The sequence below is a fragment of the Ixodes scapularis genome, unplaced genomic scaffold, assembly GCF_016920785.2.
Source record: "Ixodes scapularis isolate PalLabHiFi unplaced genomic scaffold, ASM1692078v2 PGA_scaffold9__187_contigs__length_104089568, whole genome shotgun sequence".
Classification (NCBI taxonomy): Eukaryota; Metazoa; Arthropoda; class Arachnida; order Ixodida; family Ixodidae; genus Ixodes; species Ixodes scapularis.
Window position 1 is genome coordinate 53,300,402 of NW_024609884.1, and position 14,252 is coordinate 53,314,653.

Genomic DNA, 14,252 nt, shown 5'->3' on the forward strand with positions numbered 1-14,252 from the left:
AGTACCCCCCTTTCTCCGCTTCGCCTGCCGTCATTCGACGCGCCACCGTTTTTGAGGGACGGCTGCTATAGTAATTCCAGTGCATTCTATATGGAACACGTATGTTTCTAATCATAGCGTCTAGATGGCGTTTCACCGTGCTCTATGGAACACAGTTTTGAAGCGAATATCTAGATGGCGCTTCAAACGACAGGTGGCGAACTGAAGGGAGTTCCAGAACTGAGCTAATCGAATAATGTTGATAGGGGCCAACACGCGACTGTGAGATCATGCCGTTGAGGTACCGCTGCTGTGGGCACGGCGCACGCGCAGCGTGCACACTTGATGTTGGCAAACGCCGACTTGCTAGAGGTACCTACGTTCACGCCACCTGCTGATCCAAGCAAACGGCGTAACCCCCCCCCCCCCCCCCCCCCCTGCCCCACAAAAAAGTAACAGCTTCCGTTTTATTGAGCAAACGATGAAGTAGGCACTTCTAAGCAGCTTTCGTCGGCACGTTACTAATACTACAGAAGCGTTTTCGTGTGTGCGTGTTCCCTGCCTTTTATTTACACAAAACCATTTTTGAGCAGTACGAAGAACCTAGACGTCTTCCTGTCTGCGATCGCGATGACCCGTAAACGGTCTAATCCACTCGTGTTGTTTTGTTTTGACAACCTTTGACCGGCTGATATGGCGCCGTACTATAAATGCTGTGCAAACAAGGGCTTGTTTTCTGCCAGGAATACAATAAAAAAAGAGGCAATAGCTTTTTGTTTTAAACATGAATCGCGCGGGCAGAACCCGTGTTGCTTCCTAGTTATATATTCTTTTTTTCTTTCTTCGTTTTGCCTGGACAGACGTGCTATTTCCTTGTATCTATGGTACTCGAGTGATTGACGAGTGCCTGAACATCAAGATGGTTACAGTTATCTACCACTGTTTACGCTTGCAAAAGTGGTAAACACTTCGACAAGGGAAGAACAGACAGATGAGCGTCAGCAAAGGGACAGCGGCCACCGCGGTTCTCTGCATGCGCTTGCTCGCAACCACTCGCCGACTCCACAAATAATTGCTGGATTGTGCCAAACTTGAGGAAGAGTAATTTCCGCCTGGAGCACTGCGGCGTGTAATTAAACCGGAATGCGAACGTGAAAGCACTTTCGAATATAACTTTGCGAAAACAGATAGCCGGCCGCTTTGGGTAACGGACTCAAGCCGCGGTGCCTTGCTGCCGCACCCCCGAGAATTGCTGGCTGTCAAAGGCTAAGCCACGGCTAGGGACGCGCGATAAATCGCAGCGAGCCACGGGTCTTGCACACGGACGCACGCAGGGTGGCAGGGGGCTGAAAGCAGCGCGCGAGGGGACTTCGACGACGGTGGCTGGAATTTTGGCACGCATTCGGAGCCACCGTTGCCTGCGCGGAATGTCTCTTTCTCTTCGAGGATTCCCGCTGGTCTCGCTTGCGAGGCTTGCCCGCGTTTCGCGGCGCCACCTTGCGCCACTGCTAAATCGAGGCTGGCCCAAAGCGGCTGGCACTGTGCGTCGGAATTGAGGTGACTCCTGGTAAGTTTTCTCTGCACTTGACCGCGTTTTCGGAAGACGCGTAGAAGCGCCACTCGCCCGATTTCTGGCCTGTTTGCGTTCGAGGATGATCGATCTCCAGCTGCTAGATGTCTGGGACTAGCTTCGCGAACAGCTGTCTTCTCAGCTACCTCTCGAAAGAAAAAAAGACGAATGCGTGCTCTGGCGCTTGCTTAGTTCGCGTTTCAATGAAGCGTTACATGGCGTGTCGCACGTTGTGGTGGCGACGCGTTACGCTGATCGCATCCCCCCTCGTCATGTTTTTCTTCCCCCCCCCCTTTTTTTTTGCGTACGCGGTTTCGTTCAGACGTGTCTAGATACCACACTCCAGTTCTAGCGCGTACCCCTTGACGACTCTAGCTGGTGGTTGTTTGCACGCATTGTTTTACCACTCCCCTTTGAAAGTATGAAGTTTGCCGGAAAACTTGATGTTTTCAAAGAATAAGACGAACTCTTCCTCGGAAAACCCTCGGCAAGGACGTTTATTTGCACACTTCCGGAAATTGGTTGTTGCGCATGCCCAATGGCAAGAAGTGAGGTACTTTTCGAAAGTTGTTGACCTTTGGGGACTTGATTTGCCGCGCTTTACGCGGTTCTCTGAGAACGCGAACTCAAATTTTCTGAGTACTTTAGACAAGTCTTCAATTATTTGGACGATCTTGTTACGAGGAAGCTTGCATTTTCATCATGCAAAGTTTGAGGATGTTAGTTTCTGTGTAATGCAGACGGGCGCCCCCGTTTCATTTGTTTTTATTCGTATCTTTATTTTGTTTTACTTCCCCGTGGAAGGAGAAAAATAGAAGTGCACCGGTGTCTTGCTTCGGAAGAACATCATCGATCCATCCCTTCCTCAGGCATGTGACGATGGCGTTGGAACTGTCACTGTGGTACACGCTGCAACTCCGTCATGCATACGTCAAGAACTGTGCGAACAAGCAGCATTCTTGCACCCCAACATTTCCGTGACTGATGATACCCGTGCCACACGGGCAACTCGAATTCCATTTACAACGAATGAGATTTGAACGATCGGCCAATCAACGCACGACACTCCGAGCGTGGGTCGTTCCACGCGCGACAGATCGCGAGCCGATTCGTTGATCACACGAATGTCATTCGTTGTAAATGGCATTTGAGTTGTCCGTGTGGCACGGGTATAACCTATACTTCGCCATTTCCTCCGAGTTGTCGAGCTCTAACCTGACACCCTACCCCCCTTGGCTCGCAAATGCGCCGGGTGCCGGTCTCCGAGTGAAGTGATTATTGTAGCCTTGCGCTCGTGTGAGCTTTTACGAATATTCATCGGGCTTTCTCGGAATACCGATAAAACGCAGAATTTCATGACAAGCTGCTTTGTATATGTTCTGGTTGCAAGTTCACGGCAAATCCGCTAGACGTTTGGTACACAAACCGGAAAAAAAACACCATGGTCTGTACCCCAGACAAACGCCGCACTTGAGATGTAGTACCAACACGCTGAAAAAAAGCCCGTGCGTCTACTTTCCCGCACAACACTCTGAGAGCCAATCACCGCATCTTACGGAGGCAGCTCGGCAAATGACGATGCGAAAACATATGTTTAGACCAAAAAACGTAGTCTGAGTTGTAACATTAAGCAATGCAAGCGTGGCGTTTTGCATCGCTAAATGTCACAACTGAAACTGCGTTTTTTGGTCTAAACATATGTTTCGGCACCGTCATTCGCTGAACTGCCGATTGGCTCTCCGAGTGTTGTGCGGGAATGTAGACGCTCGGGCTTTTTTTTAGAGTAAAGAAGTAATGGCGAGATATGCCTTTTAACTTATTAAGGAGTTTTAGCAAATCGTTGTCGCAGGTCGGATACCGGTCCTTGGGCACGCTTCATAAAGTACATGCTTAGGTATGGCAGTGGTGGCAGCGCAAGCTTCCGTTGCCAATATTGGTAAGAAAACACGATATAATGCCTTCCACTGTCAGTCACTGTAATATTCCTGTCAGACGGGCACATAAAAGGACCTTTACGCCAAAAGACCAAAAGACTCAAATGACATTTAGGTAGCGTAAAGGCCTTTTCTGTGAACCTGAGTTCCCGCAACTCCTTTACGGCTGTTAAAGGCCTACTCTCATCAGCAGCGGCCTTAGAGAAGCGAATTGAAATAAAAGATCGTACTGATATCTGAAATCGATGTTTTTTTTGTAGTTTTAGTATTGAAAAAAAGCGTGTTTCACGTATATTCTGCACAGACCTCGCTCTAATAGTTTTCTGTACTCACGGCCCCAGCTATCTAGTAGGCCTCGTCGTCCCGCAACTCTTATGCTTTCATCGTCCTCTTCGGCACTTCGGTTTTCCTCCTCTCGATTTTCCTTACAACCATAGTTGTCTAGCTTTTATTTCTCTACTTTATATTTTATCATCCTTTAATAGTGTATTGCTAGCTGTACTGCATATATTTCATTTCTTTTTGTACATATATATTTTTGTATCTCACTCTCGCGTCGTGCGATATGTCGAACGACGGCGATGAACTGGGAACTGGTAATTCTTGCTTTTTTTAATATCTTGTTTGCTTAAGAAAAACCTGAAAAATTATTTATATCGCCAAATTATTATTTTTCTGGCGTGGACGTGATTTGTGCGTTTGAAAGTCCTACGATTATTCAATCGCTGTAAACATCGTCTAAATGACATTTACTTTCGCTGTCTGGCAAAGGAGAACTTAAAGGTCATTCGAAAATCCTAAAGGCCTTTGGAAAAGGTCCTTTTAGGTGCCTGTCTGACAGAGGTATTACTTTATGGATTTGTCTAATGGCATACAGCGTATGCTATTAGAGAGGATGTGACAAAAAGTTATTGGTTTTACCACCTTCATTCACGCGGAGCTTGTTTGTAAATAGTGAACAAGGTGGTATATGGCGAGCTAATACTTTTCTTGGAAGCACTAGCTTTGACTTCGCTTTATACTCATGCCTTTAAAAACATTACTGACCAAAATATATATATATTTTTTTTTTTTGCGCAACAATTTACGCTGAGCGGTTCGGAAGTTATCGTTTTCCCGAGCTACGCACCTCTGCAAACGTTTTCTGAATTAAGCCGAATCTCAAGAGCTTATTCTTGTGATATTTCTCGGGGTTGGGGAGCTCTAGGTAAATTTTCAGAAAAGGAGTTCCGCCAATTTATATATAAAAGACGCGAGGTTGCATGACAGATGTAGCATTTAAATGACAGCTCCCGTTATTTATCGGTGACATCGCCAACAAATAACCTAAGAAAAAAAAAGATGGTTGGTAAAGCACTCAGTGTCGCGGTACATTGTCAAGTGTTGGCTACTTTACCAACAGGCTTTTAGTAATGCCCAGGAGCACACCGAGTTTTTTTTTGTTTTTTAACTATTTTATATTATGTTCTAGCAGTTTGATTTCAAGTTTTGAAGAGAGCTATGTTCAGTTATCCGGAAAGCGATATAAGAAGCTCTTCGGCGTCTCGAGTCGATTCTTGTTGGAAATAACTCTTCCGGGCCCGACATCTATGCTCAGCTCCAGCTTCTACCGTACAATTCTAACCGCAATGAGAAATAGTTGGCTCATAGCTTTCGATCTCTGCGCACCGTTGGTATACGATTCGGCGGGATATTTCGACATCAATTCTCGCGTCGAGCGCGATCCTGTAATACATGATGTCATCTCTCTTCTGGGCCTTGACGACAGAAGCGCAGCGTGCGGCGCTGTGCGCACCCTCGTTCGGTTTCAACGCGCGCGCGGTAGTCGCTGCCGCCATCATTCTTTTGCCCAAGATTTCGTCCGATTTTTCATCGGTTCGGAAACGATAAAACGACACGTCGAAAAAAATGCGTGCGTTTGAAAACTCTCGTAACTGTTGCGCGGCTGATACTTCGAGGGTCGTATAAGCGTGGAACAGTTTTGATCCGGCTTTTATATTTTGTAGTCTTTCAAAAAAGTAAATTAATATAGATATTTCGGTGTGCTTCCTTTCGCTTTGTGTTTCTCTTTTGTCAAGGAAGAATATTTAAGACGTATATCCTGTGACTGTAGCTAATCTAAAAACAGCTTCGGTTTTTGCGACGCGCTTTGAAGAAGGAAGGGATGTGGCCCGCGCATCTTTCATATCCTAAGCCATTTGCCGCGAGCGCCCAAGATGAGCTTTACTTCTTTATTTCAATGGCCTTGCCTACTACTTCTTTATTTATTTTATTTATTGAGATTACCCGCATCGCCTTGGTCGCATTATTGCAGGGAGAGGTTATCAAGCAACATTTGAGGTGAAAATGCGGAGGGAAACATATTTTCATCGAGCATGTTCCCCATTCTAATGCTATTCGAATAATAAATGATCCACAACAAGAGTTAATAGTTGCAGCTTTGTCTTGACGGTCAACTCTTTCTGATACGTAGAAAGGACATCGGATGTAACTTTCTTAATTGATGTAAGTTGTATCAATATATAGACAATAAAAAAAGTTTTAATCTTAAATTTTTCCGTCTGCATGAGAGCAGTTGCCAGCGTAACTCTTCTTTCATATCCGTGACGCTCGCTTTGGACGTGTAAATATTCCAGACAAATCTGGCGCAGCGAATTTGTACTCGTTCTAATTTATCTGATAGAGTTTTAGTTTGGGGGTCCCCCCGAATTATGCATGCATATTCTAGAACTGAACGAACGAAAAAAAAAAAAGTATCCTTCAGTTCTTTTGGGCAATGACGGAAATTACGACACAAAATTCGGGACATGCTGTTTGCCTTATTCGTTATAAAATTAATAATATTATTCCATAGTAAGTCGCCTAAAAAAGTAACACCGAGATAACGAATTGCATCTGTTTTATCACGTTGTTGATTGTCAATGGCATAGCCCATACTTTCCCTATCTTGCTCTTTTCACGAAAATCTGACCATTTTACATTTTTTTTTTTTTTTTACATTCAGCTCCATTCGCCAATTGCTGCACCAATTCGATATACGGTCCGAATGTAATTGAAGTTTAAAATAATCTTCGTCATCCTCAATTGTTCTGCATATGACGCAGTCGTCAGCAAAAACTTAGAGAATGAAGAAACAAATGAGCAGATGTCATTAATATACGTCAAAAAGAGCAGAGGTCCCAACACCAAACCCTGGGGAACACCAGAAGTCAGAGTCACACTAATTGGATGAACAACCCTTGGAAAGTACACATTGCTTTCTATCACTCAAGTAGGCTAAAGCCATCTAAATTGATATTCAAACACTCTAACCAACTTAGTAACTGACAATGATCCACTTTGTCGAATGCCTTAGACATATCAAGAAAGATGCAATCAACCTTTTTTCCGGACTCAATTGCAAGCGCGATGTCATGATGAAATTCAGCTAACAATGTTGTAGACGATGAACCGGACCGGAAACCATGTTGCTCCTTTGTAAAGTATATTCATGTTTCTCTAAATGTGCAATTACGCTACTATAAACGACATGCTCAAGAATTTTACATATGTCCGACGTCAAGGAGATAGACCGATAATTACTAACAGCATTTTTGCTACCGCTTTTGTGGATTGGCACAACATTTGCAGCTTTCCAGTCATCTGGAGGCTTGTCATCAGATAGGCTTTTTGTAAAAATAATCTGCAGATAGTACGACAGGATAGATGCGCAGCTTTTAAGCACCACAGCAGGAATGACGTTAGGCCCGGTTGCTTTCGACGCGCCAAGAATAAGCAGTAGTTTTTCGATTCCCTTGTATTGTATGATAGGCGACGACATTGGATCATATCCTGCATTCGCCAAACGTGACGTGTCCTCCCCAGTCTGAATCTTGGCGTGGAAAACGGATTTAAAGTACTCATTTAAACAGTTCGCTTTTGCAGTGACGTCAGTGACATCGACGCCTCCGAAAAGGAGTGCCTGTATGGTAGTGTCAGCTTTCTCGCTGCTCTTCACAAATCGGCAAAATTATTTTTTTTTATTGTGCGCAAAGTTGCTATTTGACTTATGAAAATACAGGATTTTACATTTTGCAACATGTTACTTCTACTCGGACGACAAGCTCTTTAGCCTATTTCTGTCATCTCCGACTTTTTTTTACAGTATTTCCCGAACGCTCTGTTTCGGCGTTTTATTAGTTGTAAAAGGTCAGAGTGGCCCACTTTCTGTTGACTGTTTTTACCTTTTTAATGTTTTTTTAGTGCGTATGTTTTTGTTCATAAGAAAGTGTAGTTTTTCGCTGAATATGTTCCATATAATTATTGGTTTATACACACTATCTGTTGTATATGTTTGCTATTGTCGGTTTTCTATTTGATCGGGGGCTAAACGTGTAACCTAACCTTTTTTTCTTTTTTTAGAAAAGCATGGTTGGATTGCGGTTTGGCTCCAACCGATTTCACTTTTCATGCATAAAAACTTATGAATGCTGAAAAACAAAAACGCCTACACAAACGTTACAAATATATACAAATGGTGCACGTTACGCTTTCTCTTTTCTCATGAGTTCTTTCTAGTACTTCCAGCCTTTCCTTTGCTCTTCTTTGTTGTTCGTGTTTTTATCGTTAGTGGCCCGCTCAAGTGTCTGGCGGTTTTGGCAGAGATATTTCGTAACGCGCCTTCCTCTTCCTTCTGATTCCGGGAAGAAACGTCCATTTCAAGTCCACATTTTCCCCATTTCTATTCGAGGCGTATATTGGTCGAGTGAAATCACAATATGCTCCGAAAACGTCCTGCCTTATGGGGCCTTCACGGCTCTCCATCTATTTGGAAACGATTCCGGTTAAACCGCCGGACATACTTGCAAACGAAGAACGTGTACACTCGTGGACAATGCGAACGAGGAGCGCGAATACGACGATATACCTATACAAAGTTGGTCGTCTATACTCCATTTCACTCGAAGTCTGACCGCAGCTGACATTACACCATCCGATAGCCAAGCGGCGCCGACAAGTGCGTCGCCACGGCGATGGTCATCTTTGTGCGTTTACTGTACCTCATCCAATCGCGCACAAAAAACAAAAAAAAAACAAAAAAAAAACTTGTTAGGATTGCGGCGCATTCACGTTGCGCGCGATTGGATTAGCCGGCGATATAGTAAACGCACAAAGACGGCCATCGTCGCAACCAGGGATGGGCAAAATACATGCAAATATGTATCTAAATACAAATACAAAATACTTCGTCAAAAATGTATTTAATTACAAATCTAGTTACATTTCCAAAAAAGCATTTAAGTACAAGATACAAATACAACCTAATGTATTTGGTCTCCTCCAAATACTTTTCCAAATACATTCCTCAAAATTTGCGTCAGCGACTTCAGGGCACCTGCAACGGGTTTCTGGGTATCTCATTTCAATTTTGCATCGCACACTCAGGAGTTAGTGTGCGAGGCTCTAGTAACGTAATAGAAATATAATAAAAAAAATTGTAATCAGCGTGGACGTAATAGGTGAAAAAAGTACAGTGCTTCGAGCAGCTTTTTTTGTTGATTACATTTTGGCATAGACCAACAAAGAACCGAGACGACCAAGACGCGCAGCACTAGCTAGATAATTTCTTTATTGTTGCAACTCGCACCAGTTACGAAAATCTGGACGACCCGCGCATTTAGAATGTTCCAGGCAAAAATATGAATGGAAATTAGGCTGGAAAGCATCACAAGTTGTCACAGGCACTTATTTAGCCAGTCTGCCTGTGAACGTCGATTTCGTCACTACTCTTGCCCTGGACTAGCACCGTAATTACAATGTCACTAAACGCTTGTGCTTGGTTGAGAGACACTGCATTCGGTGCAGAACGTAGTTTTCTTCCTCCTCTGGAGAGTGCCTTTAAAATAAAGCCGGAGGAGAAAAAGAAAAAAAGCCCCATGGCCGAATAAAGGATAGAGACTATATCTTACAACCACATGCATAAAAACAAGATGTATTTTCGCCCACAAAATTGTATTTAATTACAATTGTATTTGAAATACCCACGTTTTAGTATTTAAATACACACGTCAAATACATTACCCAGTTTGTAATTAAATACAGAGGCAAAATACCCAAAGTATTTGAAATACGTATTTCAAATACTTGTATTTCAAATACTGCCCATCCCTGGTCGCAACCATCGCCGTGACGATGCACTTTTTGGCGCTCCCTGATTGGCTCCATCGTATAGCGTCGGCTGCGGTCGGACGATTGATGTGAACGACGGAGTAGAGATCGAATTTCCCGTTATTGCCCTCGGCGTGCGCGACCACGCGAACCGCCGGTGAACCCCGCTTGATTTCCGGTGCCGCTTTGCACGGCGCTCGGTCGGCTCCGCGGCTGTCTTCATTGTTTACCAACGTTTGACCTTGCGGGACGGGTAAAATCTCCGTTTTGGTGGGCAACATATCCATCCCCCCTGGCAGCCTGCCGGGTCGCTTGGAAGCGTGTGTGCCGACCGGCTCCGAGACCCGCGTTCTTTTTTGGCGGCCGCCGACTGCGCTCAGGTGCACGAACATGGCAGACGCGCGAGAGGTCCGCGAGCCGTCGCCTGCGCAGCTCCGGCCTTTGTAAAACACAATTGCTCAACCATTGGCCGGTGAGAACCGCTGTCTGGGCATAGTTTTCATTTGAATGTAAAGGCAAGCGATGTGAGGCTCGCGGGAGTTGCGTTATGCACGTGTAACGTATTTGCCCCTCGGCCGAATTGTTTTCTTTCGCTTGTGCCATGATGGAGGAAATGAAAGCAAACGATCTGTAAATTATTTTCGAGGTTCGAATAATTTCCGGTCACGTTTAAAGGCGGGGCCTGAAACTTGGAATTCACCCCTCGTGAATTCCAAGTTCCAATGTGGTCAAGTGCCACCTCTAAAACGGGCGCCTCGGAGCTATGCGTTGAAACTTACAAGTCAAAGGTATGGATGAACCTCAAATGGGCCGTGCGATTTTCTCAGTCCACCTAAAGCGTGTTTCACATGCAGCGGTTTCGGCCCTAGAGCGGCGCGATTTCTGCCGTCGCGGCGCTCTGGCCAGCACCAGCGGTTGAGCGGCACGAGCGCCGCGACGGCAGAAATCACGCCGCTTAATCGCTGCATGTGAAACACGTTTGAGTGCTGTTCAGAATAAATCCCTGATATCGATACTATGTGGAACGCATATTATTTTTATGTGTGTGTGTGTGTGTGTGTGTGTGTGTGTGTGTGTGTGTGTGTGTGTGTGTGTGTGTGTACATATATATCTTTGATCACGACTCAAAATGACCCAATTGAGCCGTAAAACAATGTCTGCGCAGGGAAACAGAGGGCGATTGTTCATCAATATGAATTCTTGTGAGGGTGCGAGCCGTAGTGACATCACGTGAAACTTCTTCGCCGTGGTGCGTTCTACAGAATGTGTTCCATGCAGTTCGATTAAAGTTTGATGGCTATCTTGGGAAGCGCGCCCACGAACGCGTCGATTCGAACGTCTTCCGAGCTTTTGTTTTATTTGATTGCTATGATAAAAAGACAGTTATGTGTGTTCGTTGTTCCCACTGTAATACTTTTTAATATTCGGCGTGCAATAGTACGTATCTATAATCTGTTTCATTCGTAGTATACAACGTTGTCAAAGCTATTGGTGCGAGCGCATGGCTTCGTCTATAGACGCTGGCAAGCCTGGCGCAATGCATGGTGCCCCGTGGGCGTGAACGTCGCTTTGGAATGCTTGTAATCGCACGGGCGTACCTGCTCGAGCAGAGACATGGCGACGGCCACTGGCCCAGCTTGCAATCGTCTATGTGGTTGCGTTTGCGCTAGAACACTACAAATGACCCTCGAGATCAAACCCCATTCTTGCGCCAGCAGCTCTGACATCGTTGTGCACTAAGTATGAAACAGAGTATAGGGAGTATTCACTGGTGGCCATAGCTGTGTGCTCGACTGCTGAGCGCGTACTGACGGCGGGCTTCCACAGTCCTTTTCCGTCGTTCATTCCGCAGCTCATTCAGACAATGCGCTCTAAACATCGCCCTCAAATATGGCATCCAGTGAATACCCTCTATAGTTTCCTCACAGAAGATAACAAGAAGAAGACCGGTGGTTCACAAGCAGCGTTTTGATCACTACCGACCTTATGCGCTAGTATTGCTTCCGCTTTCCATAAAAACATGAGCGAAAAAGACTGTCTTATTGGCGGTAAACAGGTTTTAAGAAAACCGACTTAGGTGAATATTATGATGAATATACAATTATTTCTTTGTAGTGGTTTGTTTGTGGACGCATTAAAGTTAACTAAAGGATCGCGAATACTTTTAACTCATGATCAGGGCGGTTTTGAATGCGACACGGGCGTCTCTAAGCTCGGGAACAAGTTTCTGTGATAATTCAGCAATAGGTGTGGTGCGAGTACACGCGCACTCCTCTGCTCGGAAATGCCATAGAAATGCGAGGTCCCACGCTCCAGCTCTGCTGCATGACCTCGAGGCACTGGAAATCGAGTTGAACTCGGATGTTTGCAGCGTACTACTTTTGTAGCATCCGACTTCAGGGGCAATGCCCGAGTCAGATGTTCAGAGGAGGGACCTACAAGGGTTGCCTTAGCGTTGCAGGTCCTTCCTTCTGGAACTGATCTTTTCCTGTCTGAAGGAGTGGCCAACATGTTGCGGGCTTCTATTTTCCCTCGAACTCTTACCGCGACAAGCCAGCCTGGCTTTGCGAGGTGTCCGAGTGATAGATCCTCCATTCGTAGCACTCTGGCTGTCGCGACCGTTCACGATTTGGCCCGTTTTCTCCCGCAGTGGACCTGCTCAAGAAGCTAGCGGAAGTACCGGACCTCGCCAAGCTACGCGTGAGCACGGGAGGCGCGACGCCTCAGCGGAGGCGGTCCCTGTTCCAGCCGACGAGAACTCAAGAGCTCACGGCGCCGCAGCTCGACGCTGCCCAGCAGCAGCTACTCAACGCCCTCACCAAAGCCCAGCACAATCCTCCTGGCTCGCGCCAGGGAACCCCGCCCGTGACACAAGCGAACGCCAAGCCACCCGGGCCATTTCATCCACCGCAGTTCGGCCAGTCGGCGCCGCAGCACCAGCAGCCTCAGCACCAGCAGCCGCAACACCAGCAGCCACAGCCCCAGCAACGCGCGCAGGCCGAGGAAGAGGCGATGCCGCAGGTGCCCGGCGCCCCGGAGCCCCCACCGCGGACGCCGCACGGCTCACTCCATGGGCGGCCCCAGCAGAGGGAGGGCTACTCGTTCCAGCAGGCCATGAACGACCACTTCGAGCAGTACCGGCGCGAACGGCCCAGCTCCCGTCCTCCGTCCAGGCCGCCGTCGCGGACGCCTCCTCACAAGACTGAGCAGCAGCTGCCGCCGCTCACGTCTATCTACGGCGGCGGGGCCGACTGCACGCCAGACTCCGGGGTGTCGGAGTCCATGGACGGGGACTCGTCGCCCACACGGGTGCCGCAGGCGGGGCGTCGCTCCACGCTGCCCAACGTACTGCCCGACGAGGGCAGCGTTCAGCGGACGGCCAGCCTGTACGTGGCGGCGCCACGGCGTCGGGACCGGCTGGCCGCCCCGGCGCAGGACACCCTGACGCGCAAGAAGAGCCTGCCCAACATCGCCGACGCCGCCGCCGCCACGCCCGCCTTCATGTCCCGCGAGGAGGTGTCCGTGCTCAGCTCGCAGCGGAGGGACGAGCTCCGTAGGATGCAGGAGCAGGCCATCCGTTTGCGCACCAACCCGCTGCTCTACCTCTTCAATTCCGACGTCAAGGTGCGCCGCCCTTTCCTCGGTACACCCTCTGTCGCTTTCGCACCGCAGCTGCCTCTTCCGCGCATTGCGCGCATCTTTGCTGCCACAATTTAGTGCTGGCTTCAGCGGGAGAACGCTGGTTCGTCTGACGCTCTCTTATTCCTTGAGGGCATAAGAATGGGGCACCGCACAAATTCAACAAATCTTAAAGGCTTCCGAATCACCCTTTTTGTGTTCCGGTGAGTTCTGGCTCTTGACAGCCATGCTGCAGCAGTAAGAGTTTGACCTGGGATGCTAGGCTTGTGTTTGTCCCGCAGCAGTCTTATTTAGCCGAATGACTCACAAAACGTGTTTTGTTCCATTATGCGGAGCTCCCGGTCTGCCAAAGTGTATTTCTGCAACTGCCTGCCACGGACATTGAGTCCCTCGTCTGTTTGCAACCGGAAATCGTATAGACAGGGTCACATCGAGAAAATGAAACTGTTTTTTTTTTTTTTTTTTTTTTGACCCGCATAAACTACGCATTTCAGAAAGCCGAAACTCCGTGAGAATGTGGTGCTAGTGGTGGCGATAAAATGCGAATGTTTGAGCCTGTGACACTACCCAGACCGTAAGATAAAAAAAAAAAGGAATCTTTATGAGCCGATGTTCGCCTAAGCCTAATATTCTTCACATTCACATTTGAGATCGTGGGCGCGTGTAGCAATTATGTAAGTGAAAAAACTTGGCAGCAAGAAAGAGAACAATATTTTCTTCCGAATGAACTAGTTTTCACTGAAATAAATGCCCTACAAGCGCCCACAATCTCAAATATCGGTATGATGCAAATTAGGCTATAGAGTGCACGTGGGCTCATATATATATATTTTTGTTTTAATTTTTATCTTTTGATTCAGATAACGGCATGTGCCCAAACTTTCGCGTTTTATCACAACCACTAGCGTCATTTTCTCACGGAGTTTCAGCCCTCTGCGATGCGTGGTTTATTTATGCGGGCCAAAGCACTGGATGCATCATTT

At 46.9% G+C, this 14,252-nt stretch overlaps 1 protein-coding gene across 1 annotated transcript in view; it reads left to right on the forward strand.

The window, feature by feature from the left end:
- LOC8029763 (junctophilin-1) overlaps nucleotides 1–14,252 on the forward strand; it is a 125,499-nt gene that overhangs the window by 104,947 nt on the left and 6,300 nt on the right. Inside the window, exon 6 of the mRNA XM_029992946.4 lies at nucleotides 12,281–13,254. Within this exon, the coding sequence (XP_029848806.1) occupies nucleotides 12,281–13,254 (974 nt within the window). The remainder of the gene's footprint in view (nucleotides 1–12,280; nucleotides 13,255–14,252) is intronic.